The sequence below is a fragment of the Anopheles arabiensis genome, chromosome 3 (genome assembly GCF_016920715.1).
Source record: "Anopheles arabiensis isolate DONGOLA chromosome 3, AaraD3, whole genome shotgun sequence".
In the NCBI taxonomy this organism is placed as follows: Eukaryota; Metazoa; Arthropoda; class Insecta; order Diptera; family Culicidae; genus Anopheles; species Anopheles arabiensis.
Genome location: NC_053518.1, coordinates 56000870 through 56028542, shown reverse-complemented (window position 1 = coordinate 56028542; position 27673 = coordinate 56000870). Strand labels below are relative to the sequence as shown.

General features: G+C 35.8%; 4 protein-coding genes across 7 annotated transcripts; 1 reads left to right on the top strand and 3 right to left on the bottom strand.

Moving 5' to 3' along the window:
• Positions 1–2109: 2109 nt before the first annotated feature.
• LOC120902034 lies at positions 2110–2989 on the bottom strand. The gene is made up of 3 exons (XM_040310511.1): positions 2919–2989; positions 2643–2778; positions 2110–2490 (listed from the first exon to the last, which is right to left on the bottom strand). The coding sequence occupies exons 1-3, from the start codon at positions 2964–2966 to the stop codon at positions 2177–2179; spliced, it is 498 nt and encodes a 165-aa protein (XP_040166445.1). The 5' UTR covers positions 2967–2989; the 3' UTR covers positions 2110–2176.
• A 6236-nt stretch (positions 2990–9225) lies between these two features.
• On the top strand, positions 9226–17614 carry LOC120900815 (neuropeptide-like 1). 4 transcript variants are annotated; one of them, XM_040308298.1, is made up of 6 exons: positions 9226–9313; positions 10074–10249; positions 11159–11870; positions 12037–12243; positions 14151–14166; positions 14746–17614. In XM_040308298.1, exons 2-6 carry the CDS (start codon positions 10169–10171, stop codon positions 15089–15091), a joined length of 1362 nt encoding a protein of 453 aa, XP_040164232.1. In that variant the 5' UTR covers positions 9226–9313; positions 10074–10168; the 3' UTR covers positions 15092–17614. The 4 variants fall into 4 exon arrangements, with proteins under 4 accessions (XP_040164232.1, XP_040164229.1, XP_040164231.1 ...); XM_040308295.1 differs by lacking the exon at positions 14151–14166 and adding an exon at positions 12616–12790; XM_040308297.1 differs by lacking the exons at positions 9226–9313; positions 14151–14166 and adding exons at positions 9316–9336; positions 12616–12790.
• Positions 17480–18500, bottom strand: LOC120900817. Its single transcript, XM_040308300.1, has 2 exons — positions 18248–18500; positions 17480–18115 (listed from the first exon to the last, which is right to left on the bottom strand). Exons 1-2 carry the CDS (start codon positions 18305–18307, stop codon positions 17693–17695), a joined length of 483 nt encoding a protein of 160 aa, XP_040164234.1. The 5' UTR covers positions 18308–18500; the 3' UTR covers positions 17480–17692.
• An 804-nt stretch (positions 18501–19304) lies between these two features.
• Positions 19305–20407, bottom strand: LOC120900816. Its single transcript, XM_040308299.1, has 2 exons — positions 19980–20407; positions 19305–19909 (listed from the first exon to the last, which is right to left on the bottom strand). The coding sequence occupies exons 1-2, from the start codon at positions 20380–20382 to the stop codon at positions 19461–19463; spliced, it is 852 nt and encodes a 283-aa protein (XP_040164233.1). The 5' UTR covers positions 20383–20407; the 3' UTR covers positions 19305–19460.
• Between the last annotated feature and the right edge of the window lie 7266 nt (positions 20408–27673).

Genomic DNA, 27673 nt, shown 5'->3' with positions numbered 1-27673 from the left:
CAGATATTCGGACAGCTGTTTTAAAGTGCTTGTTACCACATCTACTCGCGCGACAAGTTGATGTTGGATATCGGGCACGAGTTAGTGATAGTGTTTACGTAGCCCTTCACATACTTACATTTAACATCCAGAACCGACGAAGCAAACTGAAAGAACACGTTGGCTTGTTGTACATGTGGTTGTTGTTGTGCTTTATTTTTAAATTAAGAACCGCGTTAGTTATTTACTACACTCACTTTTTGTATGATTGCAAATGTGTACGTGATACCCAGTGGATAATAAAAGTTCAAATGGAGCATCTGCCAAAAATATGAATGGAAAATATAAGTTATAGCATTATGCATAAATTTTGTGTTGCATGTGTCGCTACAAGTTAATTTTAATTGTGGTTATAGGATGTATAAAAATGTATATGAAATATTTAATCGATTAATTATAATCTGAATAAGAGAAACTCCTTAATGCTGAAAAAATTTAATGTGAGGGAATAAAAACTGATGGAAATATGTTCTGATCTTTGTTATTAGAAACATGTTTAATGTCTAGTATAAATTATATATATCTAATAGATTAGATGTAGAAGATACAAACACACTGAAAGAATCAACGGCTTATAATCTGTTTGAAATATAACTGGATAGGAACAAATTCGCAATATACAATTTTTCGTGTGGGGCTAAAAAGAAGAAGAAGAAGAAGAAGAAGAAAAAGAAGAAGAAGAAGTATATTGTTAATAAATAAGTATCACTGTAAAATGCTTGCGTCATTAGTAGCGACTGTCGCATGGGTAGACGCTAGTTAGGTGCATTTCATCATTACAGTTTTCGTAAGAAACGTGGTATGGATATATTGAATCTCGTATCATGTAATTCCCAATGTGCATAATTATGGTTTGCCTGATTGTTGTTTTTGAATCCCTAGAGATGCATGAATGTATCGTGTCTGATCTAACAATATAAAAATGGTTTCGATTACGGTTCATTTAAAGCTTGTTATTATTCCTACAGTGTACGAAAGACCAACGTATCGAATCAAATCATAGAAACTCTATAATAATCGCAAGAGCTATTTTAGATTCTTACGACACATATGATCTTTAAAAAATCCACACTCATGTATTTGTTGTGTATTAATATTTTCTCTTTATGAAAGTCATCAAACGACCAGTGTATCTGAAACATAGTATAATGAGTTCTGTAGAACACAGTATAATAATATAAATAATATAATAATAATAATAATATTAATAATAATAATAATAACATAAATAAAGTTATTGCGAGCCAAGCCATGGCACAGGTAGGCCTAGACCGACAACGTTTGAGTATTTTTTAAAAGGAAATATTTATTGTCGGATCGTTCTCTCTAAATAAAAAAACAACTTCTAAAAATTCAACTTCCAAAAACAAAAACTATTAGATATTAATAAAAATTAAACATATTTATTTTTATTCAGAAAGGAACGGCTTTGCCGTATCGCTTAAAAAAGACATATAAAATCATGTAGAAAATATAAATTATTAGAAGATTTGTATATCTTTAATTGTCACGATAATGCTTTTAGAATCCACGCATAAAAGAAGGAAACCAATATTGCAAAATCGGACAGCTCAATTGCAAAATCTTCTATTAAACCACGTTGTCTAATCTTGGAACACCGATAGCACCAGGACACCCTTTACACAGTCTAACTTTTGTTGTTCATGTCTTACAATTATGTACCATCGTTCTGGTAAAGTCCAATTGAAAAGAACAACTCAACAAAATGCCCGTTGAGGGCTCAAGTCTAGAAAGGACCGTTCCTCCGTAGCAAGGACTGACTATGCATCAGCGTACAGGTACTGAATAAATCTCGAAATCCTGTACAGGCCAGCATGCCCGCTGTAGAACGTTACGCCAAATAGAAGAAGGCAGGCTCTTCTTAGGCTGTCAACATTTTCATGTCACCAATTTCTTTTAAATATATCGTGCAACCAGAGTCATTCTATCAAAATTGATTTAAATGTTGTCAATCGACTTACACTTTTTCTGCAGCGGTCATGTAAAATTTAAGGATTGCTTAGTTTCCTTGTGACATTCCTAAATAAATTCAAAGATATTGCTCATGAGTTGTTTTATAGCATAAAGTTTTATTTGTTCGCAAAATTTCACGTAATTTTTAACCACTCATTTTTATTTAGTTGTGAACCTTGTATGGCGTTGGTTTGGGTACTGTAAACCCTACTTTTTGGCCGTTTATAACTTTGTTAACCTCTCCCAGTGCAAGGTGTACAGCAATAAATATGGTTTCAATCCAGTTCAGCTCATTTTGTGCGATTGGGCAGTTTGAAACTCTATTTGGGCTGGGGTCGGTAGCAAGAGTTTGATGTAGTACCAGCTTTTGGTAATGGGCCGAATTGTAGTTTGTGACCGTGGCATTGGTTTGAATTGAGCGCTTTCCCCTTTGGGTTCCCATTGCGCCTAGAACTTTTCCTAGCAATTTTCGAGCCACTGCAACACGATAGATAGTTAGCAAAATATTTTGTTAAATGGAAATACAATAAATGATACAATGTACTGATCAATTGTTTACGAGGTGCCAGTTTTACATTCGGTAGCATGAAAATGTAAGTGAAATATCAATAAAAAAGTGATTAACTGACCTTCACTATTTTTCAGTTTTTCAACGACAGAACCAGCAAAAACCATGCCCTTTTCCGCAATTTTCTCCACGATTGCACTTGCCTGGTTGTTGGCTGCTCGCTTTTCCTTGTGCTGGACATTATTCTCCGCTGCCGCCTGTTGTGGATGGATGTGTGGCAAGGAACAGTAAAATAAATACAAAAAAAACATCAATGAAAGGCAGTCCGGCCAGTAAGATTTTCAGGATCAACCATTAATCAAACTAACATGTAACTAGATTGGAAAGTCCAACTTACCAGCAGGACCAACGCTCCAAGGATTAATAGTGCAATCGTTGCCTTCATAGTGGCAAAAACTCTTTCGGAATGTTTGGTGTAACTGTTTGGAAGGTGTTGTCTCACTTTATATAGAGAGAATAATCAAAGAGTCATGAGGTACCATCGTGATATTGACACCGCGAGTAATTGAATTATTCCGTTCGATACGGTTTCTACTTAAAATGATCGAAGCATGAAGCCAGCAATTGAATAAAACTCACATGTTTTACGTAAGCCTGGAAAGAGATGTAATCTTATGTATGCGAAAACTACTGGCCTGTTGTTTTATTCGCCTGATATCACAATGTAGGTTAGATGGTAGTTTCTAAACCTACAAAAACGTAGTTTTAAATATATAAAACAGTACAAATAAAATAGTTCATGGCAATAATATGAGCCAAACAGTAATTTATAAATCAGTCCAGTACACCTATAAAGTTGACAGAAAAATTGAATTATATATTTGAAGTAATTAAAAGCTGATTTAAATCTTATGATTTAAACATTATTTTTCGAGTTTCAAACACACCAAAACAAAGGATAGCTAGTATTATAATATAATTTAATAATATACTTCACCAATAATGAATTAACGTTGTTTAACTTTGTTGCTATCAGTGAAATGCTGAACCAAGCAACTTTAAAACATTCGGCGTGCTCATAATTGCGGACAGGCACAACTTTAAAAATATTCGGCGTCAAAACGTCTCCCATTCTTGAGACCAAAATGTCCGAAAAAGTATTTTTTGTTGGATAAAACCAGTTCATGGCATGACCACTGTACAGGAGCCTGCTGTGTTCGTACATGTGTCCACTATGTGCGCTCTTTTCTATTTGATAGCATTTTTAAGCAATGTTTTATGACCGTGCCTGAAAAATGAGCCCCTTTTAAGGACAATGCACTAAAATGACCGGCAACTGGCACTGTTTTTCATATAAGCTCAAAAGTTGAACAAACTCTTTGTCTAGACTCTTGAGTAAGCAGTTAAGTCGACATGTATGTGATTGCATCGATTTAATTATCACGAGGCCTAATTTGGATTTTAAGTAACTGAGCTGCACAGCGTAAATGTTTGGAATGTTATAACCGATAATATGAGACATTTGAAGTTAATGTAAAATCATCGCTAAGTTAACGTTAAATTGATATATTTTGATGAATATAGTAATCAACCTTATACCCAATAGTTTCTCATTCGTGAGTTAAATACTGGTGTACATAGATTACCTTACCTTTCTCGTACGAGTTGACAACTGTACAACGAGACCGACAAGCATAAGCATAAAATGATAAAAATACATAGAATAGAAATTGTTTCAATCATACAACAAAAAATAACAATAATCCTAAAATGTGTATTTTGTTGAAAAGGAGCATTAATTTCCGGACACGGTGTTTCTGTTTAGTAATATTATTACAATCACTACGATCGTTCCCGCTTCGTCGAGTTTGGGAAAGTGACTGTATATATTAATTAATTAAATTTTGTCAATTGTGCAAAAATCTCCCTTCTACAAACTTCCTGCTTCATTGATATTTTAGCTGATTTTTTTTCCAATACAGAGGATCCACCCAAGTTACGATCACTTTTTGCTACGTTTTGGTTTAAATATATTTATTTTTACTGAAACTGTGCGCCGATTGGCCTCATTCGCTTATTTAAATTATTATATTAATTCTAAAAATCTTAAATTTTACCATTTTTCTTTGCATGTCATTTGTGGCTTTCAATTACTATATACCGGCTAATATCGGTAAACTTAATGCAGTTGATTTTATTATGTATACATTTGGTTTTGGTTTTAGTTCTTTATAAAGGTTAGTCATATGGATGAGATTTTAAAAGTTATCGCTGGTAATCGCTGTCTGATGAAATCATAGTGTTGATACTGGAATCCAGTTTGCAGGTGTTGCGTGGTGCAGTATGTCCATGGCATTCGGTTAAGCTGTGACGGAAGGTGATATCAACGCCACAGAAAGTACATAGTAGTGGGTTGGACTTTTGCAATAAAAAGGTGTGAGTGAGCCGGGTGTATCCGATCCGAAATCGTGATAGCACTCTCTGCGTCTTGGTTTAATCGATGATCTCTCTATGGTGATGTTGTGGTCTTAATGGTGCTCAGGATAGAGCCAATAACCGTTCCAACTATTGGCGATAATGGTTTTTGCTTGAAGTCATGGCGCGGAAGTGTATTGTAGTAGCAAGCCAGATTATTACTTCCTGCGTTGGCCAGGAATCCAGTCAAAATGACATGGGGTCAATTCGGCATATGGCTGAGCTGTTGGATGTTCGTGTGAGGATGTTGAGGTGGTTCGAAATTCAAGTGCCTGACGAATACATGCACTGTCAGTGAAGATCACGTTTGATTTATCTCTGCGTAGACCATCATCAGCTCCAAAAATCAAAGCTATTGCTTCTGCTGTGAAGATTGAGATATGGTGTGGTAGCTGGATGGTACTATTGTCGATGGTGAAGAAAATTCCACAGCCAGTGGAACAGTTTTGTACTGATCCGTCGGTGTAGATCAGCAGGTGATTGTTGTATTTTTCCTTCAATAAAATGGTGATGAGGATGATACTATTGCAAGCCGAAGCTGATTTTTGATGTTTCAATTGATTTGTACCAGACGGGACTACCAATTTGGATGATTTTGGAGGCTGAAGGGATAGTTTGTTGTGTCAGCGTGGTGAAATCGGCGGTTGTCTTATGAATAAGGGCATCGGTCTTGATGTTTTACTCCATCATTCGTCCTGCAACTGCTACTATATTGTCGGATCACACAGATGTGATGCTATAGGGCTGTAAAGAAAGCACCAGTAGTACAACGGAAGTCGGTACGGTAGAGTGGTGCTGTTTGTTTATCGAAAGTTTTCCCGTTGCCGGGAAACTATTTTGATGCAGAAGAGTACTTTTGGTAGAAGTAGAAGATGCAGAAGAGCTATTTGGTGAAAATATTTTTTTTAATTTTTAGATTTCAATGCCGGGAGCATTTTTGCTTTAAAGTAGTTACTACCACACTAAGAAAGGTAAAAAATTAGACTTCTAAACCCCGTCGATTGTACGAAAAAAAAACTATATATTTTGGCAAATGAAAGGAGCATCTTTCAACTGCAATATTTCAAAAAATACTGCTTTGATTTTGAAAGTTGATAGAGTTTAGGAAGATTAATAACCTTACTGATGATTAAATGCCTTATTTACTTAAATTATTAATTATTAATTAATTTCATGGAAGTAGTGGGGATAACTACAACAAAAAGCTTAAAATATAAAAAAATTGTCTTCAACGTGGCAAAAATAAAAGAGTTTATTATATTCATGTTTTCCCTAGTACTATACATTAAAGAATGTCTTATTATAAAGCTTGTGTCCAAAAATCAAGATGCTTTTTTCGCAACTTTAGAAGTTACATCATATTTTGTAATTAACAGTATCATGTTTTGTAATTAATTTGACCATATTACTTCTTCTAATATTATTATGTTGAAAGGCATAATAAAGAACAAAGTTAGTTAAAATAGTAGGCTTTTGAATTATAAGAGTTATAAGAATTGCAATCATATTTATAGGACGGTAAAAAATTAACTTGAGCAAATTTTCAAGAATAGGTTTATAAGTATTAAGTATAAATCACAGCTGGAATGTTAACATTATTTTGAAGCTTTTTCATAGATGTAAATATTAATACATTAATATATTCGTAGATAATACTTAAGACTACGATTAAACGTAAGTAAAGCACGACCTGTCACAACCTAGTCACAATACTAGTGCTACCACTTTGATTTTAGTAACTTCGTTCGTTTTTACAGTAATATGACTTTGTTTTTTTTGTTGTTTGATTTGGCTTATGAATTTTTTGCAACTAATTTTAAAGAAATATTAGTCTTTACATGGTCTTACAACATGTAAATAACAATATAAATTCACTCTATTATGATTTTTTGTTAAATAGATGTTGTAATGTACTATATAATTTACATCGTAATGTACATATAGTACAGCTAATTTACTGTATCAAGCACAAGGAAAATGTTAGAAACGCGTTGATCTTTTAAAATATAGCTAATCATGTGAAATTTTAAAAATGTTTACGGCCAAATAGAATATGCCTTGTTCAATAGAAAATATTCAAATTTACTAACAACATAATTAAATCCAGGTGTTTGTATGGGCTGTTTTCACTGTTCGGTGGTACATGTGTTATTACTGAGTTAAAATATGTTTGAATATGAATTTTGATATTGCAGATGCGAAGAATTTTGTATTTGGAGTGTAAAATTGAGTAACCTGCCCAACCTGTGACCATTTTTGCACTATATTAAATCTCTCTCATAGAATTAGTTGTAATGTTAGATGTAGAGACAAGAACAATATCATCAGCCATCATAAAACATTTAATGTCACTAGGTAAGGGGTGAAAGAGAGAATCTACACTAATCAGAAAAAGAGTGGGGTGAAAATGGCTCCCTGGAACAGACAGAATGGAGAACACCATTCACTTGGACATGCAGGCAAGAAGATAGACTTCCAATTAGAACTTTAAATGTGCCATCTGAAGCAAGCTTTGAAGATATTCTGTAATGTGTCCTCCAAAATCCCACATAATTATTTATTTAAGAATTGAATGTCGCCAGGTTCTATCAAAGGCTTTTGATAAATCTAATATTGCACTGTCAATGTGGTGATCTTGGGGATAATGATTTTCTATAAGTTCCGCTAAAAGTTACGCTTCGGTACCTAGTACCTAGCCAAAGCTTAAGGAATTTCTGTCAGTGCAATGATGGTATCTCGTAATGGTAATCGTCAATTCGTACGACTTAACAACATTCTCGTCATGGGTTCAAGCCCCGAATGAATCGTGCCGCCATACGTGTAGGACTGACTATCCTGCTATGGGGAGAAAACAATAAGCCTACAAGTGGTGGTACAAGCAAGCCTTGACCGACAACAGCCAAAGAAGAAGAAGGAATGATGGTGTTTCATGTTTTAAGAATGAATAGTGTCGATTTGTGGTTAATACCAGATAAAATTGCTACGATTTGGAATATTAATTTAATTATTAATATTAATTTTTGGGCTACTCCGGGGTCGGTGTTGGCCGAGAAAAAATTTGCATGGAGTAATGGAATATGACCTCGGTCTGAGTTGTTTCTTTGGTTTGTAACAGACCAAGAGGTAATGATTAACAGAAGTATTTGGGGGCATTGGTATAACGGCGCGAGAGGTGAAAGATCGTAGACCGTCGTAGGACTTAAATTCTTGTTAATTTTACTTTACCGAAAATATAAACAATACAAGTTACAGAGCCTAAATTCGGCGTATTTAACAACTGTTAAGCAAGAGTGCAGTTTATTTAAAAACAGCTTCCTTGTGTGTTTTATTGATTATTTTTTATTCAGGAGGAACGGTCCAAAAAAGCCTTATTGCTAACTTATTGATTTTAGATATATAATAAACAAAACTGGATTAAAATACATAAATCATATTTCAACTAATGTAAATATAAATGCACCTGTATTCCGTTGTGTATAGCCAGCCTTAGGATGAACGTAGTTCACGAATGATGCAAATGAACAGTTGCGCATTCATTTATTTATTGTTTCTGTCGTCGGCATGGGAATACAATTATCACAGATGGATAAAAGTAAATTGTTTCCTTTCATTAGGAATAAAATTCGTATTGGACACATTTAATTATATGGCTTAACAAATGGAAAATGCTTTACAGCATATGTTTGCTATAGGTTTTTTTTTGTAATAATTGCGATTGAAATGATATTGCACTCATAATACAAATTAATAATTATGTATTATCTTTTGGTGTATTATTATGAAATTGTATGAGGTTGATACTAAACAGTACTAAACAGTACTAAGTACTAAACAGGCAAAAAGTAATAAGAATCTGGATACTCTCTACAAGTGTCCGGGTAAGTCTCTTTTGCAATGCGTTAATGGTGTGGGTGGTCTACAGAGTTCTAAAAAAAAGAGAAAAAAGCCAATGCGAAAAATGCTGTTGCTTCTTCTGAATCATTCAGTTTACGAAAGCGTCGGTATCGATGTGTTGCTCAATGTTCGTGAATCGGAGCTGGAGCATCCTTGAGTTTGACGTATGTTAGCAAATGAGAAGGCAAGCGATAATGTTGGGTATAGAGATTGTCATGCTGTCAAGAAAGGTCGCTCTCAGCAAATTTGCTCCAGATATACAAATGCGCATGCGCTTACGCTCGGGTTTCCGTTCATTCATATAAAAGGATTGCTGAATCTGGCTGTAAAGGACATCAGGATATAAGGAGGTTTGTGCTGCTGGTCAGGTTATTCCAGTCACGACGCTGAGTGGTTTGCACAGTGGATTCTAGCTGCTTAGCGGTAGTGTTTCGTTTAACGTGCAAGTGCATGTCCTTTTATTATATTTGAAATGCTCTGTATCTATTCTATAAAATAACAATGATATATTATTTACGAGGAAAAAGTGAGAATACGGGAATATGAAAAAGTGCGCAGAGATTTTGTGAAAATACGAAAGGGCTCATGGATAAGCTTTTGAGAACGCACTATTGTAATTGTCATGCCGGTGAAATATAAAGGAAAAGAAGGAAAATGTTTTTTTTTATCAAGTAGCAACAGTGCTCGGAGATGGTCATTATCCAGGCGTTCAAAGTATTTCGATTGAAGAATATGTATGTGTATGATGCACTCGTATCAATTATCTACAAAAGCTTATCGTCGGGAGGTGTCATGTTGCTACTAGATACGTAGTCTACGTCAGGCACATATACCAGCAGATTTTTATCATCCCGATTGTATTTCCGTGCTCGAAGTGGTAAATCAATGATGTGCTTGTATTAGCGATAAAATGTTGGGCTACGGTTTCTGTGGTAAGTTTAGATGACCTTTACGCGGATTCGCTCGTTGGTGTGACACTTTGCAAGTGAATGAATTTGCATTTCTTTAAAAGCGATTTTAACTCGTGAATCGTGTATATATAAAACAAATACGACGTGCGGTGCTATCTAAACAATTTTCTATGAACAAACCAAATCGATTCTGCAAATGTGTAACAAAAAATGTAATACAAACCAGATCCAGTGAAATAGATGTGATTTTTTTTTTCATTTTTACCTTACAGTTTAGTGCTTCAGTCGGTTGTGATATAGTTGTATTATTTGAAGTGTAGAAAAAAGTTTGGTGCATATCTACTGCGGAAAACAATCAAGAAATATAATGGTGCGGTGCGAAATGATTTTGCCGCCAAAGCTGTTTTTTGTTCGAGCGTCGCTGCTGCTTTTCTTAGTTCTTCATAATGTAAGTGCATACACTGTGAAAATCACTATACATGCAATGAAAGCGAGATAAGTCGCTTCACCAGTCTATGTTTTATCGAGGTAGAAAATAGTCCTATATAAAAATACACTGTATTTTGTTTGAGGACTTGAATCAATTATACAGTAGTATTTGGATCATGAGATCTACTTGACTGAACTAAATTATCATAATCATGACAGGGAGTTTACCACATGTTCTAATTAACGCCACATTTATGACAATTATAAAAAAGTACTGTTGAGATAATCAGTGTCATAGAAGAAGAAGAAGAACTATTGAGATTGGGTTTTTGATGTTTTCGATAAAAAAGATTATTTATAATATTAATGTTTTTTGGTTCGAATAATTGCGAATATTCAACAACACTATCGAGGTTCCTGAATTCATTATAAATTCCCTGTTTTTATGCATTGCTAAATTCAAACTCAGACAGTCTTTGAACAAACAAACGAATGACTGAATGATTGACTATTTGTCTATCAAATTTTTATCAATACAGGATTTTACATGTGTGTTTTTTTGGTTGAATTCCGAGGATTTTTAGACTCTTATAGAATTTTGGATTTTTTGTTGGTTTTCAATTTGTTGGAAATGGTCCGATGATTGATTGAGTGTTGGTATTGATATTGATATTTTTTCATCTTTTGTTTCAAAAATGCTAATATTCCGATCTCAATAAATCGAGGAAGTGATTGAAAAGTGGATTGAAAATGGTCAATAAATTGTGAGACAAAAAAGAAGTTAAAATAAATAATCAGAAAGCTAATCAAAATCTATAAAAAAGATCTGTTTTCGTAAACACTTGAGACTACAAAACAAATAAAATAATATAAAAAGAAATAAAAATAGATTAAATGTTTTTCATAATTTAAACATGTTTCACTATAGGTAACCTCGCAAAATTATGAAGGAAGACGTTTGAAGCCTTGTGAGCTTGAATCACTGCTAAGAGATTTGACTTATCCCGAAGAAGGGTATGAAATGCACGCTGTAGCACTTCGTAACCAGTTGAGACATATTTTGGAGCATGATCCTTCTGATCGCGAAAATTATCAAAATCTCGAGGACAGTTCCGAAGCCACCCGTGGGCCATACGAAGACAAACGATCTTATCGTGCCCTTTTGCGTGATGGTGCCGTATTCGGAAAGCGAAACGTGGGCGCGCTTGCTCGTGCGGGATTATTGCGAAACCAACCGGAATACCTCAAACGTAGCTTGGCAACACTCGCCAAGAATGGACAGCTACCATCACGTGACACAGAGTCTGAGGATACTACACCTGATGGTGAATGGAATGAGGATAAGCGAAATGTAGCTTCTGCGTTGCAATCAGGTTACATGCTAAATGGCAAACGCAACATTGCTTCCCTGGCCAGAAAGTATGAACTGCCTGGTAAACGAAACATTCAATCACTACTACGCACAGGAATGCTTCCTTCTATAGCTCCGAAACGAAACATACAGTCACTTGCAAGGGAAAATGTGCTCACCGGTTATGGAAGTATCTATAAGCGGAATATTCAGACCTTGGTACGCGATTGGAGTTTACCGAAGCAGCATAATAAACTATCGGAAAGTAGTGGCTCAACAAGTGACAATGGTGAGTACTGGTGTAAAATAGGTACTGTAATATTTGGCAATGGGACCATTTTTATTAATAGCACAATCGCAATGGTAATCGAGTTTGCTAAGTTTTGATAATAATAATCATGACCATAATTGGTAGCGGGGACATGATGTAAAATAAATTCTTTATTCATTTACAGAGAAACGAAACATTCAATCATTGAAGAATGCGCAGGGACGTAAAAAAAGGTCTTTGTACTACGATGAAATGGAGGAGAGCAGTCCTGAAGTTTTGGAACCTGTTTTCCAAACGGCTCCGCTTGACTACGAGGAGCTTATGGACGCAATGGTGCAAACATATCCTTTACATAATACCGACAATCATCTCGAAGAAAAACGTTTCCTTGGTAAGTGTTTCCTAGTGTTGTTTTTATTTTGTAATTTTTTTAGCCGAAAAGTGTAAAAACAACTCGAGAATGGGCTAGGGTCTGACATTATGTAGGAAAAGTAGCAACGGCAATGTGCTAGTGATGGCACATAAAGTGAAAAGCTCCGGACTGTATATGAACGAGTATACTAGTATACTAGTATTCTATACTACTCAGTATATAGATTTGAAAGAATCTATAAAAACAAATATACATTTTTATTGAATAGTTACTATCCAACAGTGCACTAAAACAAAGATTGGTTAGTGAAGGTTGTTATGTATGTTTGGGAAATGTTTATAATGCGTCGGAATAAAACTGGTGGTTTAATCAATTTTCTGGTCAATACAGGCCTCGTAAGAAGCGAAGACACCACCAATTATGAAGATGATAGAACGGACACGGATCTGCCATTGCGAAGCAAGCCGTTCGTAAAGCGTCACATTGCCTCGATTGTGCGCTCGGGCTGGACTCCATCGTTCCGGCCGTCGCGTGGAAATCGCTTCAGTCGGGCCGGCAGGGCGAGGTCTCACATAGTAGGAAGTTGAAACGATTCATTGTTCGTAGATGTTTAATCAAAGGAATGAACTGGATGATGGTCATGATGATGTTTGATTCTGTATGCGTAAAATTACCCTCCTTGTCCTGAAAATCCTTGCTGGAAAGAATGTTACTCATGCTTCCCAATGTGCCCTATATCTAGAGGAGTCAAATTGAAACCCTTGTTATGAGTGTTTTCTTAGACACCTTTTGGTCATCTTCGCAAGTTAAGCATATAGTTCTATCTATTATCTGATGTATAGTCAGTCCTTCAGACGCTCCTTCATTGTTGAATGTGAAATTGGATTAGCTAGTAAACTTTCAAAAGCCTCGTGAATGCAAACCATACTTGGCTATTTCCTGTATATTGCTGAATGTTTATATTTTTCAATACCTCAATACTGCCGTCACTACTAATTATTACTCTCCTGAAATTTAATGAAACACGATGTGTTTGGGTTGTATAGTTGCTCTTAATTATCTGAGATTGCGGTCAATTTTAGTGCCATCAGTTGTTGGTTAAAAATCATGGCGAGTTTAAGGTTCTTTACTGAAAATCTACTTGTCTTTCTAAAGAAGCCCTCTCAAACACCCTATTGATTAATAAACAGCTGCATCGATTATAACTTTGTCAGACTGAACTGTTCAATATGCAACCTATGCTGGATACTACATTTTGATTATGTTTATGTTTGGATCTACAAATGAATAATAATGTACATTCGTACAATGTCTTAATAAGGTGTAAATTTACCTTTTCCCAGTTTTAGTAATGATGCACACACACTGCCACCAAAACCAATGAAGTAAACATTCGTTACATTAGCCTCATTGCTTAAAAATTATGTTATTGAAGACACGTTTGGAAACATAGTTTAAATCCATCTTAACTCCTAGCCTTTCCAGGTATGGAAAGGCTAAATGATAGTGATAATTAAAAAAGTTTTTTTTTGTTGATGGTTAATTTCAGCATTATTTTTCATCAAGCTGGTTTAGGATTTTTATTTTTAGTGATTCATAGCAATATGATATTCTTCAATATCACGTGCGTTTATGATGCCACGACATGTTTGTGTTAACACTACTTTTGAAAATATTCCAACCTTCAAAAGAGGAATACTTTAATCCCAGTAATTATTTCTTGATAGGTTTGGTTTTACAGTCAATTGCAAGCAAATGTACACAGAAATATTTGACCTTAAAGACAAATTATAACTTTTTCTAAAAACATTTCAACATTTTTGATCATGATATACAATTGATTAATGTTTAAATGGTTTTTCATTCTTCTTTTTTTGTGATTTGATGAATCATAAAATCACAAAATCAACGAAAATAAACCTCAGCACGACCTCGGAGCAGGTGATCAGCGTTTTCACTTAAATTACGATTTCATAGCTTATTACGTTATTCCTTAACATTGATGTCAGAGAATAGTATATGATTAACAATACGTTCGGTGTTTATGAGTGTATATTTAATTCATGAATATTTCTTTTAAATTTTAGATATATGCATGACGCTTGTAGTTATTAGTTTATATTTCTAAACAAATACATTTTCAAGTTACGGTGCTGTGTAACCCAGTAATAGTGTAATTATAATAAAATGTTAATATAAAAAAAAACATCGCATAAACTATAGCTTCTAAAATAAGTATGTATCTGCTATATCAGGATATTATTTTTATTATGCGGAATATGTTCAATTGCATGCGGTATATTTTATTTTTAGAAGTATGGGTAAAACTTAAACCTTTGTGTACATCCCTGTGATATGAAATAGACACTAGTTTCAAAATGTTGTAATGTTCCCACTATACAGTTGAAAGTATTTGTATCCCTAAATTTGTTTAACACAGAGTAACTGGAAACTCTACTGACAAACCAATATGGTGCTCCGTTTGTGTTTATTTATTTTTATCTTGTAAAACTGAAATAGGGCGAATATTACTCCCGACCCGAGCCACTACGACAACCAACCAGCGGCGTATGTAGACAATGCATACATGGATTCAGAGGTACCACTAGTTGGGGAGCTCCAGGGCTACAGTCCACGTGGGGTGCCGCGCCGCCTAGAGTTGCCGCGTTACACTGGCGAGGCCTTCGTCAGCCACCCGTACGTGCACGACGAGTTCAGTGAACGCGTAAATCCGTTCTACACGGATGATGAATATCGCTGTGCCAATCGTCTCCGTAAACTGCTATATTATCTGAAAAAGCAGTATTATCTTGACAATAAGTATATTCAAGCAACGTATGGAAGAAATTTAGGTTACTATCAATAAAAGTTTTATAACTAATTTCAACACTAAAAAACACGCACACAATTTCGTGTTGCCAAAAGTATTCGAAAGCTTCGGTAGCCTTCCTTTTCTTTTTAAGACAACATAATTCAACTGTTATTAAATTTAAAATAATGTACAATTTGCATTAAAGTCTAGCTCCCTGTAATTTTCAGTTTTGAAATTATCCAATGTAATGGAAAATCTTGCCTTTATGTAAATGGTTGAGTTAGAGATTAGTGTAATCCATCTTTTGTTTCAACGGCTTTTAACTGAATCTCACATGAGGTGTAACAAGAATTTAGATAAAAATTTACTGAGGCAACAAAATATCCTACTCTTTCATATCCCTTTGCTCATATCAACCCAATACAATGGTTAATAATGTAATACAAATGGTAGTGAAGGACTTTAAACAATATTAAACTGTATAAGAAATTGGAATGGAACATTTTATTGTATAATCTACATTTTGTGGTACTTAAAATGTTTATTATAAGATCTTGAATAATAGATAAGACAAACAAACCATACTGGCTCTTTGAACAAGATGAAATAGTGCATAGACCTATAGCGTATTACAAGAACTTTTGCAGCAACATCTGAGAAACAAACTGAGAACAATAGAACTGAAAAGCTATCATATGGAAAATGTTATCTCTTCGCGATGTGAGATTCATGTGCAGTTGAATGCAATTCTAATGAAATGACAGACTCTTGAGCGGAGGTCAAAGAAAGGGTATAAAAAGTTCAATTACTTGTGAATCAAACAACATACCAATACCGTACATGGTTTCAATGTTGTATTTGATGAACCTCTACTCAATGGAATGTAAGTTTGTAGCGTGTGTCGAACAAAACTAAATAGCAAAATCCTATAAACATACCACAACGGGAAACGGTAATTGTGTTTTACAAAGTGAAAGGATTTGGTAATTTTGTTATTTAGAAGTTTTGACAACTGCTAACAGTGGCTGCTGAACATTTCGCTCAGGTCTATGAGCTAGAAGAATCTTATGCCTAAACAGATGAAATAGAAGACAATTTGTGGATGTTCTGCTCGTATTGAAATGATAATTATTCATTTGTGGTAATTTTTTTTTACAAATTTCTCTATATGTTTGGAATTGTATAAAAGTTGTATTATTAAAATAATAATTTGTGAAAATTACATGTTTTGCCATTATTGCTTTGCATACAATGTTGTTTAATAGTTTGACGTTTATTAAAATTTACATCTTTATAACATATTATGGAAGTAAATACGAGTGCTGCATATAATGTTGTGAAACTAAAATATTTGGAAAACAAATAGCTAAGAAAAGTGCTCCAAAGTGAAATCAAAGCGACAATAATCACAGTAAGCATGTGTTCGAAAGCTTTAACAAGCTTTATTTAAACTGATGCAAATAATAACTGAATCAAGAATTTTAGATAGCTTAGCCAGAAAATCTACAGACTATATAAGTTTTAACACACCATCAAAGGATGTTACAGACTACTGGAACACATAAGGATTTATAGAGCAGAAGAAAATATCGTACATGCGAATGTATCTCTTAAAGTTAGCTGAAACATATACTTTTATATTTGTATTATATTTATTTTCTTTATCAATCGATAGCAGCAGTCGCCAAAGTATTGAAAAAATAATTTGTATCAATATCATTATTTCTATAATAATTGATTCTTCTTTTCAACAAAAATATCAACGATTGTAGATCGGAAAACATAAAGCCAACACATTAATAAGGATTTAAGACAATACTGAAGGCTGAAAGTAAATCAATGTTGGTTGGTGTGTAATATGAATAAACTGATGTGTACTATACCAATGAAAGACAATAAATAAACAACAATATATTAATGACAAATAATAACAAAAAAGGTGAAGGTGAGCTAAGAAAATTTCCAAACAGCTAGTATTAACATTGTATGCAGTGCAAACAAGACAATAATATTAAAAAAAAAACACTAAGGAAAGCATGCACAAATCCATGCAAACATGTTAGTGTTTCATACATTGTTTATACTTGTATGTCAAGCCCCAAAAACCTCTGTATGCTGCTTATTCGTAAAGCTCTCAATTAAAACAAATGGGTTGAAGGTAAACAATTTCATATATCAGCATAAGCGGTGAGTTTAAAGTATTCGATACAAATAAAAGTAAACAACGGACCTTTCTCTAAGCTAACCCAGCAATGTTTAACATTGGTTTGTCAACAAGATATTCAAAAGAAGGTGTTGATTGTGTTAGAAACAAGTGAAGAACATAACGCGCTTTGAAGGCTAACAAATGATTAACAAGGGCTGAACAGTTATCTGAAGACATGAACAATATATTATCACCACAAATATTCTTATACATATATACACATTATATACATAAAGTCAAATCAAAATCGAATATATTTATTAAACTCTTTCTTCCTAATTATATGTGCTAAGTAAATTCCAGATAAGGAACATGATCAAAACCTATGTAAGAAAAAATAAAATCAAGGAATAAAAGTGCATGAAAGCAGAGACAATTACGTGTGCACATCTATTTACGAATGCATTCAGTTTCTTAATAATGTTTGAAAGCAGGTCTGTATAATAGTATCAAACAGGTGCTGCAATAACTTTATGCGTGTATGGCACGGATATGGTTGTAACGTTCGGCAATGTTGTCGGGGAGGCAGTCGATACAAGAGGAAAAATTCCATCAGTTACCTCGAATTCGTTTAATCCGTGTTTTCCCCATACTGGTTTGCGATTTGAAGGTAAGGTATCATCATCTTCAGCACTGTAATCTTTTGGCAAGCTGGGTGGCATTGCAGGCTCATTCGATTTTCCCAGCAATATTGTAGGTGCTTTGTTGGCGCCGTTGCCTCCTATCCAATCGAACATAGATGGATTATTGTTACCAGAGCTACTGACAATGCTGAATACTCGATTGTTGTTGTTTTCTCCGGGAAAATTAATCGTGATATCACTGCCGTTGGCAACCAATACCAGCACAGGAGAGCAATTGGTATCCTGAAACTGAACCGAAATAAAAAAAATGAAATAATTGACTCGTTAGTGTTTTAATCATTACCAACCCTTAGAAAATAATTAATGTCTTTTAGTAATTTTAGTTATTAAGAAAACTAAATTAGTATTTTCGAGTATTACCAAACCAGCACAGTAACATAATGTAAAATATGATAAAAAATGAAGCCGCCAACGTAACATCTTTTGTTTTAATAAACTGTTTAACTTTTATTTTGAAAAAAATCTGACGGTTCTGACAAATTCACTCTTTATTCTGCTTTTATTTATTATTTTACACCCTATAAACTCAAACTCAACGATGCTATGCCTTAGAAGACGGGCCTAGTACTGGATAAACGATGTACAATTTCACGTGATAAAGAATAGCAGAGTGTGTATCTGTGCAACGGTGAAGATTTTTCTACCTTGATCTAGGAACAGAGCTCCGACAAAGGGTGAGTAAACTAGTAATGCAAACACAAGTAATAGGCAAATGCATAGAAACGCTTCTGGTATACATACGTAATCCGCGGCCTTGAAGATAATATGGTTTGAATTGCAAGTAGCAGTCTGAAAGTTTTACGTTTTAACTTTCTCCGAATAGACACACTAAAATTTGTTTTAGCTACTTTTTTGTTGCGATTTCTAAATGCTAAATAGCAATTGCACAAAATTTGGTCTTATGTAGTTTAGTCATTTAAGATGCTCTACCATTTAAATGTAGGCATTATGAATAGTTATTATGAAAACAAAAAAAAATTATGAACATCATCGATCAAGAGAGTATGAAGGTTTAATAAGTGAAATAAAAATATGAGTTGGAGAACAGTGTGCTTTTGTGATGTTAACAACGTTATGCATTAGCTAGTTTATTTTACTATTAGATATGGGGTTTCCTGTATTTTTTTTTTAATTTTTTTAATGAGTAATTATATTTTTTTAATATTTCATATAATCATATTTTTTTAATATCATATAACATTGCATTTTAAAATACGCTTCCTCGAAAGGGGTTAATACGTCCAGGCCGTAGTAAAAAAACATACAAACATACACATAACATTGTATTTTATTATAATATACATACTGTTATGAATATTGTCATACATGTCATAAATATTTATTCTGTACGGTACGATCCTTATGCGTAATCTATTGTTAAACTTACTCATACTCTCGCAAGAAACATGATTACAAGTTATGAGTTCTCCACAAAAAACTTTATTTTATTTCTACGTTTCACTTTTTTCTTGGTAATAGTTTTAATGCGAACATTTTCACACTTCACGTTATGTCTAAAAGCATGAAAAGATTGTAGCCATAGGATTTGAGAATTTATTATTTTTTTTATTTTTTATGTGCAATATTGCAATCTACTGTTGAAAGTTAAACCGACAGGGCAATGCACTAAATTGTATCGCAGACGTCGATTTGCCCAAAAACATTGAAAGTATGTTGCGGGATCGTTACTGTTGGGATAGTTTCCTTGTGCTGGGCACAAGTAAGAACATTCGCCAAATGTGGAACCCGCTATGAAGGCAAAGTTTGCTCGGTTCGGACACTTATACATGATTGGAGCCTGACCAGTGCCATCGCATAGGCCGTAGAATCGCTGAGATTGGCCATATCGTACGTGTCCAACGAAATTCCCCGAGCATTGTAGTGTAACACACCGAGAAAACACATTCTCCAAGGCGCACAGCTCCAAAACGGCATTAAATACGTATCCAGTGGGGCATGTATAGATCGACGAGGTCTGCCCCACACTGGAACATCCGTGGTAGATGCGACAGTTTGTAGGATCTGTTTTTGAATAAAAAAATGGAAACAGAGTGTAGATCAAGAATTGTGACATTTTAAATTGATTCCTTACCTGGAAAAGTTCCAATGGCAGGGCATGTAAATATTGCGTTTTGTGATGCGTCGGTACAAATGTTTGGAATTGGAGTAGCGGAGCAATAGTCCGTTGTTGCTCCGTAGTTACAATAAGGCTGATCAGTGGGACATGCAATCGTCAGATCTTGCCCATTTACGGTTCCCAAGCAAACGCGAAATGTGCTACATGAATCACATACTAGTTGTTTCACACCATCACACACACCGGTAATTGATGGCTGACGTTGAAGATAGGCGAATTCAGTGGGTTCCTGTCCAGTGCCAAATATACCTGGACTCAATTCATCCGTAGAATTTAAAGACTCGTCTGTAAGCTTCAGGTATTCGACAGCTTGTGATAAACGCACCACGATGGTGATAAATACCGCACTTAACAGCATTTTGCAACGGACTGAACGTAGTTGATAATGATACCTAGTTTATAAAATGCAACCAACGCTACTTTTCATTGACATTTCTTAATCCTGTTTTCGCGGAGATGCTCACAACGCTTATCTACAAGAATTGCCAGTTGAAGCGCTGTTTGTTAATTCTGTAAAGAATGTACAACCGTAGTGTGTAGTTGCTAAGATTGAATTGGCTATTTGCAGAACATGTATGAATTCATTGTACTTTAAAATGAAAAGTACAGCTGTTCATTTGTGCTTGAATAACTATTATTACTATAAAAACAAAAAAATCATCAAAGCTTCATAGTTAGATACTTTAGTTAGATGCGGAAAATCTACATATATATATATATATATATATATATATATATATATATATATATATATATATATATATATATATATATATATATATACATATATATATATATATATATATATATATATATATATATATATATATATATATATATATATATATACAGTATACATACATACATCTTACACTTGTGAAACACACGGCCGAAACCGTAGAGAGCCTCCAATATTGTCAAATAAGAAGGAAAGGAATGGAGTAATTAAACTGAAGACACTACCTCACTTACTCCAACTGTCGATAAGCGCAGCAAAACTTTCAGCTCCGCTATTTGATCTGAAAAGAGTTAACCTGACGTGGATTGGACGCACCCACGGCCTGCCCCTGCTTTTTTCGATTTTTGTATGATTTCATGAGTTTTGGACTAGCAGTGGACGTTAATGTGTTACCTCCCTGACACTTTTCCTTACACTCTTATACACTACTCCTTTTGGAAATAGCATGATATTTAATGGTTCTTAGTATTGAAACACTTGGAATGATAACGATTTCTTATGTTGTAGAGCATTTAGATTTGTTTGTTAAGTGAAAACTCGCTATACAGAGTTTTTCAGGGGTTCTCATAGTTGTGGGATATTTTTTGACTCTTTCTTTTTAAAAATGAATTTTATATGATGGGAATTGTGGGAATCAAATTCCTTTAACATAAAGTTCATTTCGTGTAAGAAAGAAACTTTGCACACACCTTATGGTGGCATGAGAATAGGTTTTAAGAATTACAACATTTTCAGATATTACACTTTACTTAATTTAATTGCATTTTTTTAATCCCACACAAACAGCAAGATTGTTGTTGTTGTTGTTTTATGCAAGTGCTGTATGCACTTTGACACTTGATGTAATGTGTGAAGTGGTTTACACTCGATGTAAAATATCTCAAATATCTCAACAAAGCATATATAGTATATTATAGTTACTTGGGAATATCTAGATTTACCGGGCTATTTAGTAATGCATATGGTAATATGGTAAAATAATTTACAAATTTATGACGCGTTCAAGTAACACAACAACTTGTTTTTACACTTTGTTGCAACTTATACAAAGTATAAGATAATATATAAACGAAAAGTATTAGGAGATCCCTCGTCATGCTAGTATAATATTATTCTTAAATAAATCTGAAATGTTGCGCGCCTTGCTTTTTAATTGTATTTAAGCCGAGCAGCCTTCCAGGTTTTGACAAATAGCCTCCATGTCTAAAGTGATGTACTTTGTATATGTACTGTTATCGCCCATAAAAGGGATTAAATGTTGTTCCATTAAATTGATAAAATATGTCAAACATATAAAAACTTTTCCTAGATTAAAAATAGATACGTTTTCCTCATTTTTTTTCTTTTGGCTCAACAACCGTTGTCGGTCAAGGCCTGCCACTGTACCACTTTCTTGTGGAGTTGGGCTTTCAGTGACTTATTGATTCCCCCCATAGCAGGATAGTCAGTCCTACGTATGGCGGCACGGTCTATTTGGGGCTTGAACGACGTTTCCTGATTACATGTTGCTAAATGCTTTTCTCCATGAAATATTATTTTGTAGCAACCTAAATAACTATGTCAGAGATCAGTTAAAAAATACTATCATGGCTAAAATATGTTGGAGTTTGCACCGACGCCTAATCTGACAGCAGTGTGAACACCTTACAGTTTATACTAACCTTTGTGTTCACACCTTTCTTTATTTTGTTACCTTGTTTTGTACCATGTAAATATCTTGATCAGACAATAAATGAACTTTGTAGTTGAGCTTAGACCGTCAGCCAGAACGGAACCACTGCGTTTGTTGGATTTATTCCTTTTATTAAGCTTAACTCAACAGGTTATGGGCCCAGTTAGAGGCTAATTGCGTAATTTCTGCTGCATAATATCTTGACCAGTCAGAGTCGAGTACGTGTGTGAAAATTACGAGTGAATTCGGTCGCGCTTCCGAATAGAAATCCACAGTGCTAAGCAGCTACGAGCAGTACCGAATACAAAATGGTGGACAACAAGATGTCTTTCCCGAAACTAAACGCAACAAATTGGAGCACTTGGAAAGTGCGTATAGAAAACTTGCTACAGCGTGATGATCTTTGGGAGGTTGTGGAGAAGCAACCGGAGGCTAAGAACATAGCAGATGATGATTGGATGTCCGACAATAGGCACGCTAAGGCAACTATCATCTTATCGCTGGAAGACAATCAGCTCCCATTAGTGAAAAACAAGGAAACGGCACATGATGTTTTCAATGCTCTCAAGAAACATCACGAGAAAAATACGCGATCGGTAAAAGTTTCACTACTGAAGAAACTTTGCGCGTTGAACCTGGCAGAGCATGGTGATGTTGAACAGCATTTATTTAAAATCGACGAATTATTCGATCACTTGAGTGCAGCTGGGATGGCTCTCGACACCGACACGAAAATATGCATGATTTTTCGTAGCCTTCCCGCATCGTATGATACGTTAGTGACAGCACTCGATTGTTTGTCGGATGACGACATTTCTGTGGAATTGGTGCGATCGAAAATAGCGGATGAAAACCAGCGCAGGATCGAACGTGAGTGTGGCTCAAACAATAGGAGCGACAAAGCACATAGCTCAGCAGAAAATAATCGACACCGTCCTCCCCGTCTTTGTCATTTTTGTAAGAAGCCCGGCCATCTCATGGCAAATTGCAAAAAGAGACAAAACCAAAGTAAGAACAATGGCAACGTGAAGACCGTATTGAGCGATGTTCCTGGAACAGCTTTTGTTGTTAACGGTGGGTGCAGCAACGCTTGGATTATCGACAGCGGTGCCAGTGCTCATATGTGCAACGACAAAGCCATTTTCACCGAATTGAACGAATTTGCTGGAGGTTTTATAACGCTCGCAAATGGTGAAAAGACAAGGGTTCTCGGAGAAGGAAAAGCGGTTATTTCTGTGATTGATGGTAATCAGGAGAAGCGGCACATTACCTTCAGTGACTTGAAATATGTGCCCGGATTAGAAGCAAATCTAATCTCAGTAGATCGCCTAGCGAAGAAAAAATATGAGTGCGATATTCGACTGCGAAGGGTGCAAAATTATCGACATGCATGGAACCATCGTGGCAACTGGCGTACGGTACAATGGTCAGTACTATCTACAATTGGCGGAGTCGTCCATGAGAGCAGCCAGCGAACAACATCAGAATTGTCAGCATCAGTGGCACCGGCGTCTGGGACACCGCGATTGGGCAGCCATCGAGAGAATTAACAAGGAGCAGCTAGGCACCGGGATGAAGATCATCGATTGCGGAGTGAAACTGGTGTGCGAGTGCTGCCTTCAGGGGAAATCTACCCGAGCCCCCTTCCCAGCTGTGACCGACCGGAAGTCGACGAAGGTGTTGGACATCGTGCACACAGACGTATGTGGTCCGATGGAAACACTAACACCGAGTGGCAACAGGTATGTTATGCATATAGTCGATGATTTTAGCAGATTTACCGTAACTTGTTTACTGCAGAAGAAATCAGATGCCACGGAGAAAATAATCGAATACGTAGAGTGGGTAGGAAATATTTTCGGCAGAAAACCTCGTTTTATTCGTTCTGATGGTGGAGGGGAATTCGACAACACAAGGTTGCGAAAATTTTACGTTGATAATGGAATTAAGCCTCAGTTCACAACACCCTATTCCCCTCAATCCAACGGCGTGGCAGAACGAAAGAATCGATCGATCACCGAGATGGCTACTTGTATGCTGATCGATTCGGGTATGGATAAACGTTTTTGGGGTGAGGCGATGTTAACGGCAACATACATGCAGAACCGCTTACCATCTAGATCCGTTAACAAAACACCGTATGACCTTTGGTGGAATCGTAAGCCGGACTTAAGACACATACGCATTTTTGGTAGTGACGCTTATGTTCATTTGCCGAAAGTAAAAAAGTTGGATACTCCTCAGAGCATAAAGCTTATAGATTTGTGAATCCTGAAACTGACGACATAACAATAAGTCGAGACGCCCGGTTCATCGAACATGAAAATAGAAACAGTTTTGTAGAAGTTTCATTAGTTCCACGTTCTCAAAAGAATGCAAGCGATGACAATGACGAAACGGTAATCGCACAGACAAGCGAAGGGGCATCAGGAGAGGAGGAGATCCAAAACACAGAAACAGATGAAAATGCTCGCCCAGAAAGAGTAACAAGACCGCCTCCGTACCTTGAAGATTATGTTTTAGAGTACGCAGCTGGCGTAGCTTCGTGTGCTCGTGAAGAACCTTTAAATGTAGAAGAGGCCATGAAAGAAACAGAGAGGCGTGAAGCCATGGCGTCCGAAATGCAATCACATCATAAGATTGGAACATGGGAATTGGTACCCCTTCCTAAGGGACGTAAAGCCATTGGTTCAAGATGGGTATTTAAAATCAAAAGAAATGAGCACGATGAAATAGTTAAGTACAAAGCTCGCGTTGTAGCACAAGGTTATACGCAACGATTTGGCATTGATTATAGTGACGTGTATGCTCCAGTGACAAATCACTCGACATTTCGAACTTTTCTCACTGTTGCTTGTAAACGAAAAATGACAGTACGCCATCTGGACGTGAAAACGGCATACTTGAATGGAACACTAAGCGAAGAGAATTTACATGCGTCAACCACCTGGTTTCGCAGTAAATGGGCAGGAGGAGCTAGTTTGTCGGCTTAAACGGAGCATTTATGGATTACACCAATCTGCTCGTTGTTGGTATCGAAAATTAAGCGACGTGTTAGCCAAACTAGCATTCAAAGCTTCTTCGGCAGATCAATGCATGTATGTAAAGTCTACAAATAATAATTCGATCTTCTTGCTTGTGTACGTAGACGATATGCTCATAGCCACATCAACAGAAGAAGAAGCCTTACTGATTCATAAAGATCTCAGTCGAGAATTTGAGATAACCTGTTTGGGCGAAATAAAGCCTTTTCTAGGCATGGAAGTGCAGCGAGATGGAGGATGCTATAAGCTGAGATTGAAGCTATTTATCGAAAAATTATTGGAAGCCCATGGAATGAAAGATGCGAAATGTTCGAAATCGCCTATGGATCAGGGCTATTTGAAACAACAGTGTGATGAATCGGAACTGCTTGAAAATGTAACAGTATACCGCAGTCTGGTAGGAGGTTTATTGTATCTTGCTGTGACAGCTAGACCAGACATCGCAGCCGCTACAGCCATCCTCGGGAGAAAATTTGCCGCACCGACCCAAACTGATTGGAATGCAGCTAAACGAGTACTGCGTTTCTTGAAAGGAACTAAAGAGAATTATCTGCGACTTGGTGGTGCTGAAAATGAAGGGCTGTGTGGATACTCTGACTCTGATTGGGCTGGAGACACCGAGAGCCGGCGCTCAACGTCGGGATTCGTGTTCATGTACTGCGGAGGAGCTATATCTTGGGCCAGCCGTAGACAAACGTGTGTCACCCTATCATCTATGGAGGCCGAGTACGTGGCATTGTCACAAGCATGCCAAGAGACGATTTGGTTGCGAAAGCTGCTTCGAGATTTTGGAGAAAGCACATCAAATCCTACAGTCATCAAAGAAGACAACCAAGGGTGTTTGGCATTCGTGAAGACAGAAAGAACTCATCGCAGATCCAAACACATCGACACGAAAGAACGTTTCGTGCAGGAGTTGTGCGAAAGGAACGAGATCACCCTGGAATATTGTCCAACCGAGGTAATGATGGCCGACATCATGACCAAACCGTTGGGACCGCAAAAGCACGAGTTCTTTTGTAAACTGCTCAATATCGAGTAGTTGTACGATGGAGTCGTCGGTGAGGAGGAGTGTTGGAGTTTGCACCGACGCCTAATCTGACAGCAGTGTGAACACCTTACAGTTTATACTAACCTTTGTGTTCACACCTTTCTTTATTTTGTTACCTTGTTTTGTACCATGTAAATATCTTGATCAGACAATAAATGAACTTTGTAGTTGAGCTTAGACCGTCAGCCAGAACGGAACCACTGCGTTTGTTGGATTTATTCCTTTTATTAAGCTTAACTCAACAAAATATTATTTTCCATTAATCATTATCGTTAATTATCATTAATTTCTACAAGTATTACGTTCCTTGTCAGCACTACTCTTTGTAGTAATATTCTTTGAGAATAGGGTAAATGTACCAATAGTGGTGCAATTTGTAGTGATACCGATGTGTTTCAATGGATTTAAAGTGTTAGGAAGGTAAATTCTTGAATATTTTAACACATAGCAATTGAAATATGTTTTATCCTCTATAATGGTGGTATGGTTCCTATAGTCGTTGTATTGTGTTCCTATAGTGGTGGTAAACAAAGATGCATCAAAAACGGTGTATAATATCAATAAACCTAATTTCGAAGCTGTTTTCGTTTGAATATCAAGGATTACTGCCATAATATTGGTTTCTTGCGTTATATTGATCGTAAAAAATGTATAAATTTGATCGATGAAACTATTGACTAAAGTACTGCATCACACCTGTCGTCAACCTACACCCGAAAGAGTGTGCTTGATTTGAAGTCAATTTTTCATTCAGCCATATAAGCAAAGTTTGGAATGTTTTTGGTAAATTACCAACATAAAACTCATTTCTATTGCTTATTTTAGTGAAAACAGTATGACACGTCAAAAATATCCTCGAAACAATCTAAAACGACCTGTTTTTATTGATTTTATAACTATAACCACTATAGGAACATGCCTGTTGTGTGTACCTATAATGGCACTATGGTAAAAAACTCTTAAAAATGCATAAATATGGTCAAAAAGCAAATAATTTTAGTAAGACAATAACATTTCATAACAGTTATGTTGAAAAACTAGTAATTGCGTGTGTTGCAACGATCAATCAAGTAATGGGCTTAAATAAAACTCTTGGCGAAATTTTCCTTTTAATAGTGGGAACTGTTTTATATTTCGACACTT